This window comes from Raphanus sativus, chromosome 3, assembly GCF_000801105.2.
Source record: "Raphanus sativus cultivar WK10039 chromosome 3, ASM80110v3, whole genome shotgun sequence".
Classification (NCBI taxonomy): domain Eukaryota; kingdom Viridiplantae; phylum Streptophyta; class Magnoliopsida; order Brassicales; family Brassicaceae; genus Raphanus; species Raphanus sativus.
In genome coordinates this window covers 26,140,240-26,160,159 of record NC_079513.1, presented here as the reverse complement: position 1 = coordinate 26,160,159, position 19,920 = coordinate 26,140,240, and the positions used below count along the sequence as shown (strand labels likewise).

The 19,920-nt window shown below is 35.9% G+C and overlaps 6 protein-coding genes across 7 annotated transcripts; 3 read left to right on the top strand and 3 right to left on the bottom strand.

Annotated features, from left to right (window-relative positions):
- Window positions 1-30: 30 nt before the first annotated feature.
- Window positions 31-2,524, bottom strand: LOC108847905 (uncharacterized). Its single transcript, XM_018621274.2, has 2 exons — window positions 2,366-2,524; window positions 31-1,895 (listed from the first exon to the last, which is right to left on the bottom strand). Exon 2 carries the CDS (start codon window positions 1,870-1,872, stop codon window positions 124-126), a length of 1,749 nt encoding a protein of 582 aa, XP_018476776.1. The 5' UTR covers window positions 1,873-1,895; window positions 2,366-2,524; the 3' UTR covers window positions 31-123.
- A 2,955-nt stretch (window positions 2,525-5,479) lies between these two features.
- LOC108846033 (calcium-dependent protein kinase 17-like) lies at window positions 5,480-8,400 on the top strand. The gene is made up of 6 exons (XM_018619240.2): window positions 5,480-6,640; window positions 6,727-6,879; window positions 6,965-7,248; window positions 7,349-7,476; window positions 7,553-7,652; window positions 7,732-8,400. Exons 1-6 carry the CDS (start codon window positions 5,836-5,838, stop codon window positions 7,825-7,827), a joined length of 1,566 nt encoding a protein of 521 aa, XP_018474742.2. The 5' UTR covers window positions 5,480-5,835; the 3' UTR covers window positions 7,828-8,400.
- Window positions 8,401-8,534: 134 nt separating this feature from the next.
- LOC108845848 (splicing factor 3B subunit 6-like protein) lies at window positions 8,535-9,145 on the bottom strand. Its single transcript, XM_018619039.2, has one exon. The coding sequence runs from the start codon at window positions 9,081-9,083 to the stop codon at window positions 8,709-8,711; it is 375 nt and encodes a 124-aa protein (XP_018474541.1). The 5' UTR covers window positions 9,084-9,145; the 3' UTR covers window positions 8,535-8,708.
- Window positions 9,146-9,848: 703 nt separating this feature from the next.
- LOC108846151 (geranylgeranyl transferase type-2 subunit beta 1) lies at window positions 9,849-11,468 on the top strand. Its single transcript, XM_018619373.2, has 4 exons — window positions 9,849-10,002; window positions 10,367-10,420; window positions 10,524-10,674; window positions 10,899-11,468. Exons 2-4 carry the CDS (start codon window positions 10,367-10,369, stop codon window positions 11,021-11,023), a joined length of 330 nt encoding a protein of 109 aa, XP_018474875.1. The 5' UTR covers window positions 9,849-10,002; the 3' UTR covers window positions 11,024-11,468.
- Window positions 11,469-12,768: 1,300 nt separating this feature from the next.
- Window positions 12,769-15,512, top strand: LOC108847817 (protein LAS1). The gene is made up of 8 exons (XM_018621162.2): window positions 12,769-13,021; window positions 13,242-13,333; window positions 13,430-13,504; window positions 13,582-13,688; window positions 13,781-13,836; window positions 13,927-14,101; window positions 14,172-14,450; window positions 14,546-15,512. The coding sequence occupies exons 1-8, from the start codon at window positions 12,839-12,841 to the stop codon at window positions 15,394-15,396; spliced, it is 1,818 nt and encodes a 605-aa protein (XP_018476664.1). The 5' UTR covers window positions 12,769-12,838; the 3' UTR covers window positions 15,397-15,512.
- LOC108847818 (mediator of RNA polymerase II transcription subunit 19a) lies at window positions 15,493-18,183 on the bottom strand. 2 transcript variants are annotated; one of them, XR_001949002.2, is made up of 7 exons: window positions 17,912-18,183; window positions 17,411-17,496; window positions 17,039-17,334; window positions 16,625-16,861; window positions 16,402-16,461; window positions 16,158-16,306; window positions 15,493-15,733 (listed from the first exon to the last, which is right to left on the bottom strand). XR_001949002.2 is itself a non-coding variant. In XM_018621163.2 (6 exons), the coding sequence occupies exons 2-6, from the start codon at window positions 17,436-17,438 to the stop codon at window positions 16,256-16,258; spliced, it is 672 nt and encodes a 223-aa protein (XP_018476665.1). In that variant the 5' UTR covers window positions 17,439-17,496; window positions 17,912-18,156; the 3' UTR covers window positions 16,156-16,255. The 2 variants fall into 2 exon arrangements, 1 of the variants encoding a protein (XP_018476665.1); XM_018621163.2 differs by lacking the exon at window positions 15,493-15,733 and having other exon boundaries at window positions 16,156-16,306; window positions 17,912-18,156.
- Between the last annotated feature and the right edge of the window lie 1,737 nt (window positions 18,184-19,920).

Sequence of the window (19,920 nt, the reverse complement as noted above, 5' to 3'; positions counted from 1 at the left end):
ATATTAGGAAATTTGAAAGATCCATTATGATTGAGCAAACATGCACGCAACATTTGATAAAACTAGTAACCACAAACTCGTACCCATCCATCATCATTTTTATTACAGAAGCAGCTTTCACTTTCAAAGCGAAGGAGGTACGTATTGCCTAGACAAACTAAACAGATCTTTACCCTCAAACGGCGATGTCCATTCTCTTCCATTCCCCACTAATGCAGCTTCCTGAACTCCCATAGTTCTCGTCCTTCCATTCATGTGTGCTTCATATGAGGATGATGCCGCTAGGTTTGGCCTCGGACTAGCTAGGCCTCTGTCTAAACTCCAATCAATGTTGTTGTAATCCGAGTATCCCACTGACCCATCCGTGTTCCAGTCAAGCCCAGATGAAGATGTTGATCCATACCCCGAGAAGAGCCCAAGAGAAGCAGCTGGAGCCACAGTATGCGGTGCAGTACCCCCTGACATCCTGTGACCGTTGCTCACCTGGCCTTGATAGTGTTGGTACTGAAGTTGCTGGTACATCAGGTTTGAATTTTGATCATTAGGAGGCAGAGTTCTTGTGGGTAAGTACCCGTTGGACTGAGCCGCTTCAGATCTATTTGCAGGGTACCAATCACTGCCTCCTCCTCGTGCTGCTGCTGATACGGTAAAGGATGAATTCATGGTAGAGACAGGTAATGTATTCGTGTTAGCTGACTGAGAGCGTTGTTGCTGCTGCTGTTGCTGCATCGCCATAACTGGTTCCCTCTGCTGAAGTCTCTTGAATTGACCACCACCTTGAGCCGACACATAATGCGTTTCTTCTCTTGGCCGTGACAGCTGTTGTGTTTGTAGATTTAACATGCGTTTCTTCTCTTCCAGGGCAGCATTCTGTTGCATTTTCATCCACTGCAATTCCATGTGAATTCTATCTACTCTCTGGTTTCCGGATTCTCCATTAACATAGCTGGATCCTCTAAGGTAACCGAGACTCCTTCTATCTTCTTCTCCCCCTGAAGTATACATACCTGAGTTAGGTTGCAACTGTGCTACTCTGCTTTCACTTGCATGCACAGAAGGGGCTTTGCTAACTGAAGCACTATCACTAACATCCTCTGTTTTTACAGAAGCAGTAGGTTGCTCTTGCTTCTGTCTTCTTAATGACTCTTCTGCTTTCTCAATATCCCCTTCCGCTGTAACCACAGCCTTTTCTACATCCTGCTTGGCGCACTTATATTCCCTCTCCAACTCCAAGATTCTCCCCAGCTCTTGCGATATGTCAAGCTTTAAGTTCCCAGAGGTCGGAACTAGTTTCTCATCCGCTACATTTGCCCCACCATCATCAAACAGCCAACTAATAGCCTCTTCTATCTTCCCTTCGTTCAACATCAGAGCGTAAGTCGCCCTATCATGAGAAATCCCCATAGCTATGACCTGCTGAACAAGCACTTCAAGCTTCCTCGACATCAGAAACTGACAGCACCGCTCGTGCAACTCCTGAGCTCGCTTCTCCTTCTGACGCTGGTGCTTTCTTTCGTTCTTAAGCCGCATCTTCTCTCGCTTATCGTTGTCAGCTGCTCCGGGGATGGTTTCTTGCTTCGCGGTAGCTGTGGAAGGTGCTGCTTTCTCTTTGTGATCTTCCGAATCGCCTGACCAACTACCGTTGTTAGAGACGGAATCACAGTCGGCTCCGGTTGAATCCGAGTCATCAATGTTTCTGAAACGGCCATTGTTGTGAAGCGATGCGGAACCGGTTGACTCAACGGTCTCCAAAAGAAGATTGTAGGCACCACCAGTAGTTGCACCTATGGATCCCGAGGCTTTACTTGGTGCCTTGTGTGAATCACTCACGACGTTCTTGTCTCTTGATCTGGTCTTGGACACAGTAGACATCTTCTCAAAAAAACAAAGTTATCCTGCAATTATCACACAAAACGACAAGAGTCAATACTTAAGCTTCCTAAGATGAGAAATTATACGTAGCATCACAATCTTTAACCTAATTTTACATATCATCGTTAACACATAAGCTTCTTAAACTAATCATTCACAATCTTCTCGTTGAACATCAAAGATCAACGGTGAATCGAACTAAAATGTCAAAGCTAGAGATTACAGAATCATCAACCTAATACACGAATATCAACAAACGTATAGATCCATCACAAGAACGAAACAAGATATCAAACACGGCGAAACATTCTGCGAAATGTATCAACAATGATCTAAGGAGGCGAATCCGAACCCTAAGTCATAATTTGAGCAACGAAGGGACGGAATTCGAGCGAATCAAGAAAACCTAAAGGCGATTCTGATGAATAATCTAAATCGTGGTATAGTTAAGCGACGAGAAGGATGACAGAGAGGAGAGGGGGAGGGGGAGAACCTGGTTGATCTTGATCGGCGTGGTTGACGGAGATGCAGATCCGGAGAAAAGAGCTGAGCTAAGGCGATGAGGATGAGGGACGAGAGGAGTGCGATGTTATTATGAATAATACCAAATGTCTCCGGCGTTTCGATTCCCCCAAATCGAGAAATTAGGGATTAGTTACGTGGAAAAAAAAAATTAAACAATTCTGAGCCAAAAATGAGTGTTGACAGTAAATCATTTTTAACAATTCTGAGCCTATTGATTTATTTTCTTCTACATTTTCAGTTATTATTTTCTTTCTTTTTCATGCTCATTTCCCGTTGTACTTGTTTGATTCCAGTTGTCACAAACTGATTAATAAAACAAATTACATGGAAATTTTAATTTTTTAAGTATGTCACAAACTGATTTAATATATCTATCAGAATATATAAAAATGAATAATGTTGGAAATATGAAAAAGTGCCCAAAAATATGGAATACCTGGATTTTGTGGTTTTGATTTTTGAAGTAGTGGATGACTATTTTACGAAGGTTGTTTATAACTTTACATATATCACACAGTTGTATGAGATCTTTACATTTAACTATATATTTTGGATTAATATCATAATATTAGCTTAATAATTATATAATATTTACCTTGATTTTTTACACATTCTTATTGTTTATCTAGATTGAACCTTTAAAATTATGAACATGAATACAACGAATCTGAAAAAGAAATCCATGAGTTAAATATCGATGTTCTCTAAGAGCATCTCCAAAAACACTCTCTATTTTGAAGTTTTCCAAATTCTATATTTGAAATTTTAAATTATTTTTTTCCAAAATTAAAACTTCAAAACCATTTGTATTTTACACTATAATCTTTATATTTGTCACAACTAATATAAATTCATAAAACTTTTATAAATAACTAACACATATATAAAAATACTACAGAAATATTAATTAATAAAATCTTGTATTAAAATATAAAACTAGAAATAGAAATACATTATTAAATATTAAACTACAAATAAAATACTACATTATTCAACAAAATTATTTTTATAGTGCTCCCATATATGATTAACTGGTGCATTTCCCATAAAGATTTAAATGAAAAATGAGAAAATATTTAAGAATTATAAATAGAATGTGTAATTGTAAGAATCAAAATGCAAATAAAAATATAAAATTTTAAATTTGAAGTTTTGAGTAATTTCACTCTTTAAATTTTAAATTTTCTTTTTGGAAAACAAATTTTTATATTTAAGTTATAGAATGTTTTTGGAGATGTTCTAAAGATTTTTTGTTAGATTTACATCTACACCCAAACGCATAGGTATTTATAGTTGTGAAGGATGTTCAATCTATGTTTTTCCCATTTTCAATTTTTTATAGCCATAGAGATAGTTAAAACTTTTCACTTTTTCCATATGGGTCCATGGGAGATTTTATGGTTAGTACACTTGTATTTTCTTTTAGACAGATATTAATTAAATAATTTAGTTTTTCTAAAAAAATCATTTTATAGTAAAATATTTATGTATTTAATAAATGTTTATGCATATAATACATATCTTATCCTTTTTGTGGCCATTTTACTTTTATAATAAAAATATACTGACAAACATATATCTCTACTATAATAAATTCAATATATATAACTTAATTTTCTTAATATGTATGTTTCTTGTTGACATAAAAGCTACTATCTCTTATTAGTCCACTTCACTTTGTTTGATAATTTTTGTATAAGGGATTTCAAATACACGTTCCTTATTTTGTATAAATTACTGATTTAAATATTTTTGATATTTACTTGTGATTTACTTTTAATTTACTTCTAATTTACTTTAATTTTCATGAAAAAATTATATATAATATTTGCATCTATATAGTCTCTACTCTCTATATAGATGTCTTTGCTTATAACAACGCTTAATTAGGAACACATTTTTACACATTTTTTCTTGCAAAAAAACGAACTCTTCTCTTCACTTTTTACTTCACTTGGATGTAATTAGAAACTAAAAATTTCTAGCACACTCCATTATATAAATGTCATTTGCTTGAAAAACTATAAAAGAAAAAAACGAAATGGGTTTAACAAAATTGCCAAAGCTAAACACTAATTTCTTAGTTATAATGCTGGTGTTTATAGCTATCTCTGTGATGGTTCTGCTCGTTTTAGGGTTCTACTTGTGACGGAAACGTTTCTGTGGGACTAAGAGCAATATTACCTCACTTCTTAAGAGAAAGTTCTTAACTTCAATATCACTATTATAATACAATGTAAGCAAACAATTAAACTTTAATTAAAATGAAATAACTAAATTAACTAATGTTGCCAAGTGGAGGAAGAGGTTCTTGTGAGCTTGATATTTTTCTCTTAATTTTGTTAAAAAAGAATCTTAAATAATTACATGCTCATTAGAACCCACCATTAGAGAAAATCTAAGGTGGACCAGTTTCAGCACTGTGGATGGAAATGGCCAACCATCAATATTGTATTGTTCCGGCAATGGCGTTGCAACTCGTCATAAAGTATTTCGATGATGGGGACGACTGGTTAAACTGTAGTTGTAGAGATTTTACTGTAGAATTTAGTCTATTGAATATTTTAATGTAGATGTATCTAATGTAGATGTAAAAATTAAATGAGAAAAAAATAAAAAAGTAAAGATATTTCTACAACACTATTTTTTTTCTTTAGAAATAAGGGTCATGCAGTCATATTTTAAAAGCTTTGGCTTTAGCTTTAAAAATTAGATAAAACATGATTAGTAAATTATATGGTTGTAGATGAAAATTAAAACTAAAATCACTTGTTAAAGTCCAACCAATCACCCCTGATGTTAATTGGAAAATATGACATTTTTGTTTGTAGCCTACTGGATTTTCATATTATTATCTGGTCATTATATTGTTCATAAAATAACTAATGATGATTCTCACTAAATTAAATTAGTTTTAAGTTTGTAATACATGTCAAAATCCCGTGAATTAGAACTTAAGTTTTCCAACGCATCAATACTTCGACCCGTGACATGTAGTATTAGGGTTGAGTTACAAGAAGTCAGATTAATTGATTTTTACAAGAAGTCAACTTCGAGGCCAAATTATATATACTGTTGATATTAAAAAAATATATGACATCTGGAAGATAAGAAGATACAGTTCTGTAACAAATAGACATCCCTACGATTAGCTCTCAGCCTTTGTCTTAACTCCTAAACCTCTTTCTGTTTTACTTTAAATAACAAAATTACAGACAAGCTTTGGTCCTAAACTTCCTCTCTATCAACAAAACCTATTAACCCTTTGAACCCAAAGGCCAAAAACATTCTATTCATAGCCATTTACAACCAAAACACCTTAACTTCCTTGCTAATCAAGAAACACAAACCAGAGGAAGAAAACAAGAGAAAGAAAACTCACAAAGAACAAAACCTTTGTAATTCTCCTTCCTCTCCCCCCACCCCTTTAATGCAACAATGGGGAATTGTTGCTCCCGACGGGAAGATAACGCAGATGGATACACACAAGAGAAGGGCCTAACAGATTCAGACGCTGCCGCTGAACCTCCTATAGCACAATCCAAACACGCCCCTCCTTCTCCACCTCCCGCAACAAAACAAGGCCCTATAGGACCCGTCTTAGGCCGACCTATGGAAGATGTAAAAGCCTCATATTCTCTAGGCAAAGAGCTAGGCCGTGGACAGTTTGGTGTCACCCACCTCTGCACGCAGAAGGCAACAGGTCAGCAGTTTGCTTGCAAGACCATTGCCAAAAGGAAGCTTGTGAACAAAGAAGACATTGAGGATGTAAGAAGGGAAGTGCAGATCATGCATCACATGACTGGTCAGCCAAACATTGTGGAGCTTAAAGGAGCTTATGAGGACAAGCATTCTGTGCATTTGGTCATGGAGCTTTGCGCTGGTGGAGAGTTGTTCGATAGGATTATTGCTAAAGGACATTACTCTGAGAGAGCAGCTGCTTCTTTGTTGAGAACAATTGTTCAGATTATTCATACTTGCCATTCAATGGGGGTCATCCACAGAGACTTGAAGCCTGAGAATTTTCTGTTGCTGAGCAAAGATGAGAACGCTCCTCTCAAAGCCACTGACTTTGGTCTGTCTGTTTTCTACAAGCCAGGAGAAGTGTTTAAAGATATAGTGGGTAGTGCTTATTACATAGCACCAGAGGTTTTGAAAAGGAAGTATGGACCAGAAGCTGATATTTGGAGTATTGGTGTCATGTTGTATATCCTCTTATGTGGTGTCCCACCCTTCTGGGCTGGTAAAGAGATTTATAAACATATATAGAGAGGTTTTATTTTTCTTTATATATACTCATGTGTTGTGATTGTTACCTGATGATCATAGAGTCGGAGAATGGGATATTCAACGCCATCTTAAAGGGACATGTTGATTTCTCAAGTGATCCATGGCCATCAATCTCACCTCAGGCAAAGGATCTTGTCAAGAAGATGCTCAACTCTGATCCCAAGCAAAGACTAACTGCTGCTCAAGTTCTCAGTAAGCATCTCACCAATAATAGCCCAAAAGCATAAGAGTCTCTCTCTCCATACCAATTAATGTTTTCTTTTTCTTTTTTGTAAAGACCATCCATGGATCAAGGAGGATGGAGAAGCACCAGATGTTCCTCTTGACAATGCAGTGATGTCCAGGCTCAAGCAGTTCAAAGCAATGAACAATTTCAAGAAAGTTGCATTACGGGTGATAGCAGGTTGCTTATCAGAGGAAGAGATCATGGGGTTGAAGGAGATGTTCAAAGGTATGGACACTGACAGCAGTGGAACAATTACGCTCGAGGAGCTAAGACAGGGACTAGCTAAGCAAGGTACAAGGTTGTCAGAATACGAAGTCCAGCAGTTAATGGAAGCTGTAAGTCCTTTTTGCGTGCTAACAACAATTTTAGCTTTTTGTCATATGCTGAGCGACAAGGAAGGAGACTCACCATTTCTGTGTGTTTTTACCTCTACAGGCCGATGCTGATGGTAATGGAACAATAGACTATGGTGAGTTTATCGCAGCCACAATGCATATTAACAGGCTTGACAGAGAAGAACATCTTTACTCAGCCTTCCAACACTTTGACAAAGACAACAGCGGGTAAGTACTCAACACTTTGTTACATAACTGATTCTTGAAGACTTCAAACACCTCAAATAGTGCTTGTTGTTCCCAGGTATATCACAATGGAAGAGCTGGAACAAGCTCTCCGGGAGTTTGGGATGAGTGATGGCAGAGACATTAAAGAGATAATTTCAGAGGTCGATGGAGACAATGTAAGAAACAATTTTTCCCCTTGAAACTGAAACAAAGCTTCCAACAGTCTCGATATTAATAACCAAATTTCTGATGCAGGATGGTCGGATAAACTATGATGAATTTGTGGCAATGATGAGAAAAGGAAACCCGGATCCTGCCCCTAAGAAACGGCGTGAACTTTCATTTAAATGACACAATTGTTGAAGTAGAGGAAGCGAGAAGATATAGAAAGAGCAGAACAAAACAAAGGCACATCAAAAGTTGCTAATCATTGAACTGGAAGAGATCATTAAGGGTTGGAGAGAAGGATTAACTGGGGATATGTGGAGGTGTTTGATTCTATGTACATTTTCTTTTCTGGTTGTTTACTACTACTGCTGCTTAAAAGTGCCATGGCTTCTCAATGTACTTAACTTCTTTTTCATTCTCTTTTATGTGTTAGTGATATTCTTCTTACTTCCTAGCAAAACACTTGAAACCAGTCCTTAAGAAAAAATACAAAGCTAAACACAATGCCACCTGAAACCAGTCCTGAAAACATCAACAAACGGCAAATGCAGTGTAAAACTGTAAACCCAAAACCAAATCGACTTAGACCTTGGTGACAAAATATCCTTTGAGAAACTATGGTGTTGCAGCAACATCTAAGAAAACTGATATGACTCAAACATCATTTACAATTCTCTTGTCTGTGTCAGTGATTCAGAGATATTTGTTCTTACTTCCTACAATGCTAAACACAAGATCAACAGCATCAACCCATAACCAAATCGACTCAAAATAGCCTTGAGAAACTAATGTGTTGCAGCACAAATCTAAACAAATTGATATGAGGGAAACAGTGTTGTTATCCAAGATCCTTCATCAAAGCTACAAACTTTCGTAACAGCAATAGCTAGTAGTACTTAAAAAGAGGTTCTTTTTCATTGATTTGTCGATATAAAGGACAAAAGAACCAAACAAGTTCAACATACAAACAAACTCCACCAAACCCCAATACAGAATACGAAGACAAAAGTTCAACACTTTCCCCAATTAAAAACCCTAAATCATCGAATCAACGACACACATGTTCACTTATCTTTAGTAGAGACACCATACTTCTCCTGCAACTTCGCAAGCTCCTCTTCATTCTTCTTCTGATCGAACTTCTTGCTCATCTTCGCGTGCTGGTAGTACAACACAATCAAGTACCTATTCGCCACGTTGAAGCCCGAGAGATGATCCACAGCGTTCTTCGCATCGTAGATATCCTCGTACACGACAAAGGCCGTGCCTTTCGTGTCCTTGTTGCAGCCGATGCGAATCTGGCGAATCGCGCCGTACTTGCCGAAGATGTCGTACATCTCCTCGCTCGTTATGTTGAACGGGAGGTTACGGACGTAGAGCACGCGGTTCACCTCAGGTGGGAGCCTCGTGTTTTGCTTGCGCATACTGATTGTCGTCATAGCTTTTTATCTTCTTCGCCGGAGATTCGCTAAACCGTCGCCGAGATAAAAAAAAATTGTTGTGCGAACGGTGAGGAAACAGTATATAAAGGGGGATGGAAGAAAGGGTAAAACCGTCTTTCCATACCCAATAGTAAAGGCCCTTTGAGAAAAGGAAACATGACTTGTATTCATATCCGATATGAGTCCTAACCAGAACGAGTTTATCTAATAAAACCTGTTGAACCGGGGTTGACTTCTGTGTTTCTGTATATAGAAGATCAGGTTCCCGGCCTGGACGTTTGGTGGCCCATTCGGTTTTGATCAAGTTGATTCGAATTTTCGGATTTTTGATGTTATACTCATAAATTCTATTCTGGTTTTACTAGTTATCAGATCGGATTCGATTCGAAAAAAAATTTGGATCGAATGTAATCAATGTTTAAAATCTTCCAAAAATATATTTTTAAACCTTAAAAATTGACTATTTTCAAAATATATAAATTAATTAAACTATTTATTTAACTAAAAAGTAGTCAAAATAAAAAATAAAATAAACTATAAAGATATTCAGATGACTCTAAAAATATTCATAATATTTTTAACATGTATAAAAACATTTTAACATATTTAACTAATTTTCGATATCTTTAGATCTTAGTTCGGATTTCGGTTTGATTTGGATTATAACTAAATTCCAAAGTACTAAGTTCATAAGTCTCATTCGGATATTTTCGTATAATAATTCGGATTCAAGTTTCAATTTTTCTGATTCCGGTTTAGGTAGATACTCAAACCGGTTTGAGGTAAAGACGCCCGCGCCTACTCAGAAACCTTTCGACAGAGGAAGAAAAGGTTAAGAAAAGTTTCTCTTTGGATCTTATTCACTCCTCCCAATAGCTTTGATTTGAAGAGCTCTACGTCTTCTTCCTCCTCCCAGGTAACCAGTTTCTCTCATTGATGTTGTTCGATTTCTAGTTAAGATTGGTCTTAGCTGGGTCTCGTTTGTTATCTGAAATTCAAGCTATGGAGGTTTGAAAAAGATTAAAAAAATTGTGCTTCTTGATCAATCTCATACTATGACTTGCTTTAGATCAGTCATATATGGCTTATGCTGATTTGGGTATAAAGACTTATACTTAGTGTATTGGTGAAGCTGACCATCTAGCTTATAGTTCATTAGTATTTACTGATACTCCTGGAGATTACTAAGCTTGCTGCACTGAGCCAAGTTAAACTATTTTATAGTGATTCTTCCATTTGTGCTAAGTTACTGAATCTGATGTGAAATAATTCTATGGCAGATGGGTGAGCTAGTAGCTGACAAGCATGTACGTTACATTATCATGGCAGAAAAGGTATACTAGAAACTATGTGTTACCCCTTTCCTCATTCTTGTTGATTTATGTCACTAATGATTATTCTAACTTATTCTTCTCGGGATTATATGTGCATGTTCAGAAGAAAGAGAGTTTTGAGACACTGGTGATGGATCATCTAAGAATGAATGGTGCTTACTGGGGACTCACAACTCTAACCTTACTCGACAAGCTTGGCTCTGTTTCCGTCGATGAAGTGGTTTCATGGCTCATGACGTGCCAGCACGAATCTGGTGTGTATCATAGTATTATATTTCTGTACCATACAGTTCACAGATCAGCTATTTTTACTTACCAATAGAATAATAGCCATAAAAAGGATACAGTGGGGGTTAGGCACTGAATGAAGGTGTCTTGGAAACTCATGAGATAGCAATCATTGACTTCCTTTGCAAAACAATGTAGCAAAAGGATTTCAATTTTTTTTTTTAATTGCTTATGGTGCTTCTCTGAGCAGGTGGCTTTGCAGGAAACACTGGACATGATCCACATGTTTTATACACACTGAGTGCTGTACAAATATTGGCCCTCTTTGACAAACTAGACATTCTTGACGTTGGAAAAGTCAAAGCATGTCTGTAGGGCTTCCCTTCTTGAGTACCCTAGAGTCAAAGCAATAGATCCAGCCTACGCTTTGCCTGTTGATGTCATCAACCGGATCATACTCAACAACTGAAGGCAGATAATTGCACTGATATAACACTAATATGGTCAATATGAAGGCAGGTCCTGGACCACATTCTCCATATCAGAAACAGTAGAGTATCTCTTTGCTAGCTTCAACAGCTGCTACTGCAAGGTCTAGGTGAAGATCTGAGTCCCTCTAGTGTTTCTCAAGCGATGCTAACTTCATTGTGGCTTATGATTGTAACCAATTTATTTTCAAGTACTCTGAATGTTTATGGTTCCTTTTGATTATTTGTTCATATAACACTATAACACTATTGTCCCTCTTTAAGCATTTCTTTTAAGGCTTTTGCATGAAAATTTTGAAAATTGTAATGTTAGAATTAAGGATTTGAATGTCTTTGTTAGTGAGGTTGTTATAAGATCAGATCATTTGCAATGACTATGGTCGAAACTGGAAAGCTTCGGAGCCTTGTCTAAAGTCATGGGATGATCTTCAGAGGTTCTGGTACGTTCTTCTGAAAGAAAAAAGCTATGTCGATGAGCTAGAACATGAAGTTACCAAACCATGAACGTACCTCCAATTTGGAGGCTCCAAAGGTAACCAATGCTGGCTTCTTTCTCAACTCTCGAAGTATTTGTTTTGAAAAGTTGATGGGCGGGTGCTATGAAATGAAATATGTGAATCCTTTCCTCAACAAAATGGATGTATCTTAAACGCAAATTTAGATGAGGAGAGATCATTGGTGTGGCATAAAGCATATGTGTTGATGGAGAGAAGATCAGCCGAGATGAAATAAAAATGGCAATATGCAGAGCCTTATGGTACACTACTAAGTAACACTTGTTGCTTGATACGAATTGTCATGTTGCAGTTTGTTAGTAACTGTTGATATGTAACCTGAGCTGTAATCGCCCAGATAACTGTAGTAACTGTTGAAGTGCTGTTCCTCGGAACTTAGTTATCTGGAAAAACAATATAACAGACTTTATTAGACCAAGCTAATTTTACAGAACAAACAAAATCATTGGATCCACTCTTATCTCTTACCTTAAGCAGCTGTTGGTTTTTTAGGTTCTTGGGACATGATGTAATGACTATGATTCACCATTATGCTCTATATCCATGTAAGAAGATAACTCCCTCCCACTACGTTCCCTGTTTCGAAAAAAAAATATTGCAAGTGTGTTAGGACCAGAGCAACAAGAATAGTCTCGATCATTATCATGACCATACATTAAACGAAAGAAGCACATCAGGATTTTGAAGATTTTTACTTATTATCAATTAGTAAGAACTTACGATGTAAAATGCTCTATTACACACAAGTCTATGTACATGGCATACGGATTAGTAAATGAAGATGATGTTAATCGAATAGATTTCGATATGCAAATCGGACAAAATAGGGTTGTTGTTTTCGATCAAAGCTTGTCTCAGTATTCATTTGGCTTCTTTACAACTTGAAAAGGTCGTATCATGTTGTGTTGTGTTGTGTTGTGTTGTGTTGTGTTGTGTTTAAGAGTGTTTGTTCCAATGCAAATTAACCGAGCCAACTTAAAATAATTTCAGTTTCATGGACCATAACTTAACAAAACATAGATAGGGGGTTAAATAGAAATAGTTTAAAATAATAACCCATATTTTGCAATTATTTCCATTTTCTCATAAACCCTAATAGGTTCCGATATTGAAGGTGGGTTTAGTTTAGTTCAGCTGTTCTGTCTTTTTCTTTCTGCTAAGTTTTGTTTCGAGCCGAGTCCTCTTCAATGGAGTCTCAAGAGGGTATTGAAGCAGACTTCGAATCGTATCTCAACAACGAACATGATCAACAGAGACCATCATCGGACGGCTGCAAACAAGTGCCGTGGCTGAACTGGGAAGAGTGGGACTCCGTCAGAGAGTCTCTCTTCTCTTCCTCTCCTGATAGATTCGCTTTCGCCCTGCAAAGGGTATGTGTAAAGCACTGACCTTTATACGAAATTCTTTATTAAAGCCAAGTGCTTTAGACCAATGAGCTTAATGGAAGTTGAGATTCCTGTAAAGTTTTGATTTTTATATGGAACTGTTTCTATTAAAGCTTAGTGCTTTAGACCCTATGAGCTTAATTGAAGTTACAGATTCCTGTAAAGTTTTGATTTTTATATGTAATCTCTGTTGTGGGTGTTTCAGGTTGAGACATGGAGAAGTAGAGGGTCTATTCCAGGGCCTGTGGATGTTACTTGTTCCCTTCTTGAAATTCAGCTCAAAGATGGCTTTATTGAGTTAGTAGTCTCTATCTATGATCTTTTGTGGGTCTCTTTCATTACTTTTTTTGGATGTTCATTCATTTTCTGTTATTGTGATTGGAAAAAAAAAAGGCGAGAGGAACAACCAGCAGATGCATTGTATTCAGAGCATTTACTTCAGATGCTGTACACCATGGGAATACTCAGGTTGACTACAAGTTTTTGGTTGGTTTAGTGATTCGATGGAACCTTTATTGTTAGACTTACGGCTTTTATGTATGAAGGCTTGTGAACTGTCTCTTAGAGAAGACAAGGAAGAGAGATGAAGTTTCAATTGCGGCTGCAGCTAGAGCAATTGGTATCCCTCGTAAATTGATCGATCTTCGTCATGGTAAGAATCTTCAGTGTGCCTTTCCTTCGCTGTGTACACTGTACAGTAACTTATCGTGCTGCTCTGTGTCTTATGCTTTGATTTGATTGTAGAGGGTTCTCACCGTGAGCTCCCTTCTCTCCTTGTGCTTCGAGATGCTTCATATGAGGTAATGTTTGTTTTCTTCTTAATTCTTTTTTTTTTGGGAGTGGTGTAGTTCTTGGACAATTGATTTAGCAAGCTTCCTTGGTCATTGTAGGCACTTGAATGGTTGAAATCTTTTTACTGGAAGCCTCAAAAGGCACAAATCCCATTGAAGAGAGATGGAACGGCTAGCATCAGAAGAGAAGTCAAAACCAAACTCAGGAAACTTTCTGTCTGCTTCCAACTTAAACAGAATCCTCAATATGACTCCCCGTTGGTCAAAGATAAATGTAAGAACACTCTTCTTACCAAACAAAACAAAAAAAAATGAATGAACTTTGTGTAATTTTGTGATTTCAGGTTCTTATAAAAGGATAAGGAAGATTGTGAGCAGCCTTGTTGAGCTATACCCTTCTTTCTCGGCAGAGATCTCATCGGTGCTGCTTGAGTTCCTACTCAAGGCCTTGGATTCTTCAAAGTCGGCAGAACTGGAGCCTGGCCAAGATATCAGGGTCTTTCTAGACGTGTGGAAACCTGTGGTCATGGAGTTCTCAAACAGAGAACCTGAGTTACTTTTGACTCTACTCAAGCAAGTTCTTGATATGATTCAAAATAGTGAACGGAGAAGATATGAAACGGGTAAATTATTGGTTTCTCCCATCCTAAATGCTTTTTTTTCTCCGAGCAATCTCATTTTTAACTCCAGATTGTTGTTTTGTTGTGTGTGTTTTCAGATGTGAGTCTTACGGATAAGTCAGCAGCAGAAGAAGTTTCTCAAGCTGCTGGGCAGCTCCCTTTCTTGTTTGCATGGCTTGTGGGTCTTCTCACTGTGTCAAAGCATTTTGAGAGGAACACTTCTCTTGAAGCGACACCTCCAAAGACGTTCCTTATGGAACTTATACGTCAGTGTCTGCTACTGGGAGCCTTGGGACATGAGCTGGTTTCGAAATCAGCTCTTGTGCTTGGGGATATTGCGGGAGGGCGTGTCTTGAAGGAGAAGCTCAGAAACCTCTCTCAGGTGGATCCATCAAAACAGAGTTCTTCCACTCTAGCAACAACTCCTACGACGCTCCGTGAGCAAGAGAAGATTCTCGGAAGTGCAGGCAAGAGACTTGAGTCTGTAAAACTTCAACTCTCAAAGAAGAAAGGAAATGATGAGACAGAGAAAGCTAATAAGAGATGGAGAAAGGCGAAAACATGGAGCCCTTGTCCAATTGGTATGTTGCCTCGGATCATTGGATCTTCTGGACGTTTACCTCTTCTGGACCCTCCTCAGACGATCTCAAAACAAGCACAAGGTAACAGCAACCTCAAGAGAGAAGCCGAGTGCAGTACTCAGCAACTGGAGAACTCGGCATTGAAGAGAGCAAGGAAGAGTACAGAAGATCTCAGCACAGATGACGCGACACTTGAGGAAGTAGCTGAGATTGATATAGAACAGACAGATGAGAAAACTGAAAGTGAATCACTGATGTTGGAGGATGAAGAGGAAGGCATAGGCCACCTTATGATAGGTGGCTTGTGGGAAAGAATAAAAGATGGAGAGCCACTGAGGATGGCTTCTTTAGTCAAAATCTGTGGTTGATTGAAGTTTTTGGAAAAAACTTTCACCACCAATTACTAGAACTGATATTTTCATGTTACAACTTTTTTCAAGAAATAAGGCGAGATAGTTCATCAATTTTTACAACTATATTGATTTATAGTGTTCTTTTTCAAACAGTAATTGCATAACTAATTATTTTTACATGAATAGTAAACATTGAGAGTAGTATTGTGATTTTATAGACAGAAAAGAGATGGAATAAAACACTCCAAAGATCAAAATGTTACAAAGCTGCCACCAAATCAAATGTAATACAAGTTCTTCACAAATTTCACCACCTTCAACGAATGAATTCACCATTTTGAATTTTTTTAACCTACAAAGCAAATCCTCTTGTTCAATATCACAAGTCGAAATATAAGAGGGGTAACAAAAATGTAAACAATCCTTATTTGTGTGTTTAAAACTATCCCTTTAAAGATCTCTGTTTTTCTTTTACAGGTTGCCTTATTTCTATATGTGTATGAAGTAGTGACTTTCTTAAAATGAAGAGAAGAAACCAATACCAATGTAGAAGTCACATAGTAAGTACAAGTGAAACGTTCCCAAGAAAATGATGTGGATTTCATTAAATTAAAAGAACACACGAGATACTTTGGTAAGCCAAATTTTTTAATGACAAACCAGTTATGGATACAGTATCTGGAGTATGAAGACAGATGTATGTTCTATGAAGGATATCATGGAATACCAGGTTGAGCTGTTCTGAAATATAACGAAACCAAGAACGCTGAGCTTACCTAATATGTAGTCTACAGTGAGTTGAAAACCGCTTCTAAACCTCTTTCATGACACCTACAGGATTCCAGAATACAAAAACTGGGAATGTCTACCAATTTTAGCCACCAACCCTTATAGCACCCATCTCATCAAGCTTTGAGCTCCTATGCTGCAACGAGATAAATGGACGAATCAATAAAATTAAGAGACTTAACTATGGTGGGAACTTCATGTCAAATTTGAGCCCCCTGCACTAACCATTACCTTGTTTTTCTTGTGCCTATGAACGTCATTTAGATCTTCATCCCCATCATGTTTCCTTTTCTGAAATATCAGCGCTCCATAGGATCAGAAAACAAACAATATACATAAAGAGCAGCCTAAGATCAGCTAAATCTTATGCCAAATTAATATGCCCAACTCCAAAGCAAAAGAAAATACAAAAACTCCCATTAAGTCATGCTGCAACAAAAAAGACATGTCTTACCTTATCATGATGTTTCTTAGAGTGATCACCCGAATCATGGTGGCCATTTTTTTCCTTTTTTCTGTCTCGGTCCTTGTCCTTGTCTTTATCTTTGCTTCGGTCTTTATGCCTGTGCTTGTGCTTCTTATGCTCTCTATCTTTGTCCTTATCCCTGTCCTTGTGTTTTTTATGTTTCCTGTCCTTATCTTTCGACTCACGTTTTGACTTTGGTGGAATTGTAGGAGCTCCCTTCTCTGCCTGAAAGAAAAAAACAAAGGTGCGTGTTAGTCAATCATCTTCAAATGATATGCAAATGTATGTTACATTACATAACATTCATTATTGAACCCATTTTCAAGTTCCTCTGATAAGCTGTATCTTCAGGTTAAGACACAAAAGCACCAAAAGAAAGAGAGAGAGAGAGCAGATACTTACTAGAGGCAATTCAACAGGAGTCATATCATTTAGCTGGAAAGCCTCCTTAAGCTCATCCACATCAAAAGGCTGGATGCGGGTATTACTCTCCCGGATCTGTGACGTATTATTATTCTGAACAAGCTGGTCTAACTGCATCCCTTCTCCTTTTCTAATCTCAGCGTCCCCAACCACGTCATGAAGATAGTGGGAATCCGATAGAGACGCGGACAGCGATCTTTTGCAAAAGAACTCATGGTGTTGCAGTAGTTTGTACTGAGATATAAGATCCACGGCACCGCACAACTCTCTCGGACCTGCACTTATATAAGCACTTATATAACCCACCACCAGCATGGTTGAAGAAGCTCCAAAATTTGAAACCAGGTTTACCTCCAAATTGGAGACGTTCAGGCTCCATCTTCTTCTTTTAACGAGCAGCTCTCAATTGCTTTTGCATGATCACTCCGATATGTATCCTGACAAAAACAAAAGAAGCAATGAGTGAACAAAGGAAAGAAGAACACTAGTAAACGAAAGCATTTGCAAAATTCAGATTCTTTAATGCATAAACTAACAATGTGTAGCCCAAACAATACAAAAATCACAGTCTCAACAAAACTAAGAGCTAAAATTGCTAATCAGAACTCTCCCAAATCTACTGAAACCTCATAATCCGAGCTCGATTAGTAACTAATTCCGTGACTTTTGGAGCTAGTCAACAAGAAAGTTTCTTCCTTTTTGTGTTATTAAACGAAAGCTATCAATACCCTAAAGGTGATACCTTTAACGAAAAAATGATCAAAGGATTCGAATTTGAAAGCCAACTAAACAATCTACGATTCAAATTGAATACGAGAAGCTGAGAAAGAGACGAAGCGAAGAGATACATACACGTAAGACAAGCCCCAGATCTCGTGGAGAAAATCAATCTAGCTAAAAGAGCTGTATCTCCAGAAGCAAGGAAAACGGGAGAAAGTGGTTGGTCCGATTTCCCGCGCAAATTTGATTGAGCAAAGTGATGGGAGAAAGAGAGAGGACAGAGATCGAGAGAGAGAGAGAGAGAGAGGGAGACTACTTCTTCTTCCTTTAGGGTTTCTTCAGAGTTTCTGTTTCTTCTTAACCAATCGGGTACATATTCTCTCTTTCTTTTTCATTTCTGTTTTATTTGGCAACCTTCTTTTGTTTATTTTTAAAGCTTCCTCGTGGGCTTTTCCGGGTCCGGCCCAGTTATACAGTCTAACCCTCTCAATCTAGAAGCCCATGAATAGATGCACAGTTTTTTTATTAACAATATTCGCTAAATACGATCAGTAGATTTGGATTAATAATTTCTACTGTTTAAAATCCCATAGTCTATATTTGAGAAGTGATTTACCACATGTCTTCTCTACAATCGTTTTCACAAAAAAATTGTGATGTGGCTAGTAAAATTGATGACATGTCATATGGTTAAATATGACATGGACAATTACATTTAATGCTGATATATATTTTTGGAAATCTTTTTAGAATATGGCAATAACTCATATATTACATTTAATATTGATTTATATTTTTGGTAAACTTTGTAGAATATGTTAATAACTCATAAATCATCACTAAAAATAAATATATTCAAATATGACATTTTGAATTTCGAAATATTATATAATTTTACTTTTATAATTATAAAATTTTTATTATCTAAAATTTTCTAAATTTTCTGAATTAAAAAAACAATTTAAATCGTAATATCATTAGTTTCTTTTAGATATCTACAAATTATATAAATATTATTTAGTTTTAATTTTTGATAACTATACAATTTTATATGATTTTTAGTAATTTTGTACAAGTTGATTTAATACATTTAACCAAATGAAATAAATAAATTTTTTAATCTAAGATTTTAACTTTATATATATCATATATATTATTAAATATAATTTTTAAAAAAATATTTTCTCTTAATTTATGCTTAATTAATGATATTTATATAAATTATTGGTAAAAAATAAAATATATAATATTAATAAATTACAATTTAAAATATAAAATTTAACTTTTAAAAAATTTATCACTATACATGGTGCAGGAAAACACCTAGATTAATAATTGTGACATGACTACTAAAATTGTTAGCATGTCTTATAGATTAATATGACATTGACAATTATATTTAATGTTAATTTATATTTTTGGTAAACGTTTTAAAATATGGTAATAACTCATATATTATATTTATTGTCGATTTATATTTTGGACCTTTTAAAAATGTGGTAATAACTCATAAATCATCATTAAAATAAATATATTTAATTATGGCATTTCAAATTTCGAAATATCATTTAAATTAAAAATATTTCAAATATACATATTTTTAGAAAATTATAAAAATTAAATCATAAAATCAAATTAAATCGTAAAATCATTAGTTTCTTATATTTTTTTTACAACCATTAGTTTCTTATATATATCTACAGATTTTATAAATATTGTTTAATTTAAATTTTTGACAATTATGCAATTTTACATATTTATTTAATATATTTAATTAAAATAAATAGATAGAAAAATCTATCTAAGATTATAATTTTAAATATATACATGCACATTCTTAAATATAATTCAAAATAAACAAAATTGTTATTATCTTAATTTTAATGTTCAGTTAAATCAAATTTATATTAAAATATTGATAAAAAAAAGAAAATTTATAATATTAATAAAAAATTAAATATAATTTATATTTATCTATTAAAAATATTTTAAATTCTTTTACTGCACATGGTGCAGCAAAACACCTAGTATATATATATTTTTACTGAAACTCTTGCGTTTTCTCAGTAAAAAGGATATATTTATACAGTACTTTAGTTTAAGAAACTAAATTAGTCTCAATAACATCTGAAAAACATATG

Bases quoted from the DNA above. Each gene is read 5' to 3' on its own strand.
- LOC108845848 (XM_018619039.2), bottom strand. From the start codon at position 9,083: ATGACGACAATCAGTATGCGCAAGCAAAACACGAGGCTCCCACCTGAG.
- LOC108846033 (XM_018619240.2), top strand. From the start codon at position 5,836: ATGGGGAATTGTTGCTCCCGACGGGAAGATAACGCAGATGGATACACA. The intron at 6,641-6,726 runs GTAAAGAGATTT...TGATGATCATAG, and splicing joins TGTCCCACCCTTCTGGGCTG to AGTCGGAGAATGGGATATTC. The intron at 7,249-7,348 runs GTAAGTCCTTTT...TTACCTCTACAG, and splicing joins TCCAGCAGTTAATGGAAGCT to GCCGATGCTGATGGTAATGG.
- LOC108847818 (XM_018621163.2), bottom strand. From the start codon at position 17,438: ATGGAGCCTGAACGTCTCCAATTTGGAG. The intron at 16,862-17,038 runs GTAAGTATCTGC...TTTTTCTTTCAG, and splicing joins CTCCTGTTGAATTGCCTCTA to GCAGAGAAGGGAGCTCCTAC. The intron at 16,462-16,624 runs GTAAGACATGTC...CTGATATTTCAG, and splicing joins CTAAGAAACATCATGATAAG to AAAAGGAAACATGATGGGGA.
- LOC108846151 (XM_018619373.2), top strand. From the start codon at position 10,367: ATGGGTGAGCTAGTAGCTGACAAGCATGTACGTTACATTATCATGGCA. The intron at 10,421-10,523 runs GTATACTAGAAA...GTGCATGTTCAG, and splicing joins ACATTATCATGGCAGAAAAG to AAGAAAGAGAGTTTTGAGAC. The intron at 10,675-10,898 runs GTGTGTATCATA...TTCTCTGAGCAG, and splicing joins GACGTGCCAGCACGAATCTG to GTGGCTTTGCAGGAAACACT.
- LOC108847817 (XM_018621162.2), top strand. From the start codon at position 12,839: ATGGAGTCTCAAGAGGGTATTGAAGCAGACTTCGAATCGTATCTCAAC. The intron at 13,689-13,780 runs GTAAGAATCTTC...ATTTGATTGTAG, and splicing joins ATTGATCGATCTTCGTCATG to AGGGTTCTCACCGTGAGCTC. The intron at 13,837-13,926 runs GTAATGTTTGTT...TGGTCATTGTAG, and splicing joins TTCGAGATGCTTCATATGAG to GCACTTGAATGGTTGAAATC.
- LOC108847905 (XM_018621274.2), bottom strand. From the start codon at position 1,872: ATGTCTACTGTGTCCAAGACCAGATCAAGAGACAAGAACGTCGTGAGT.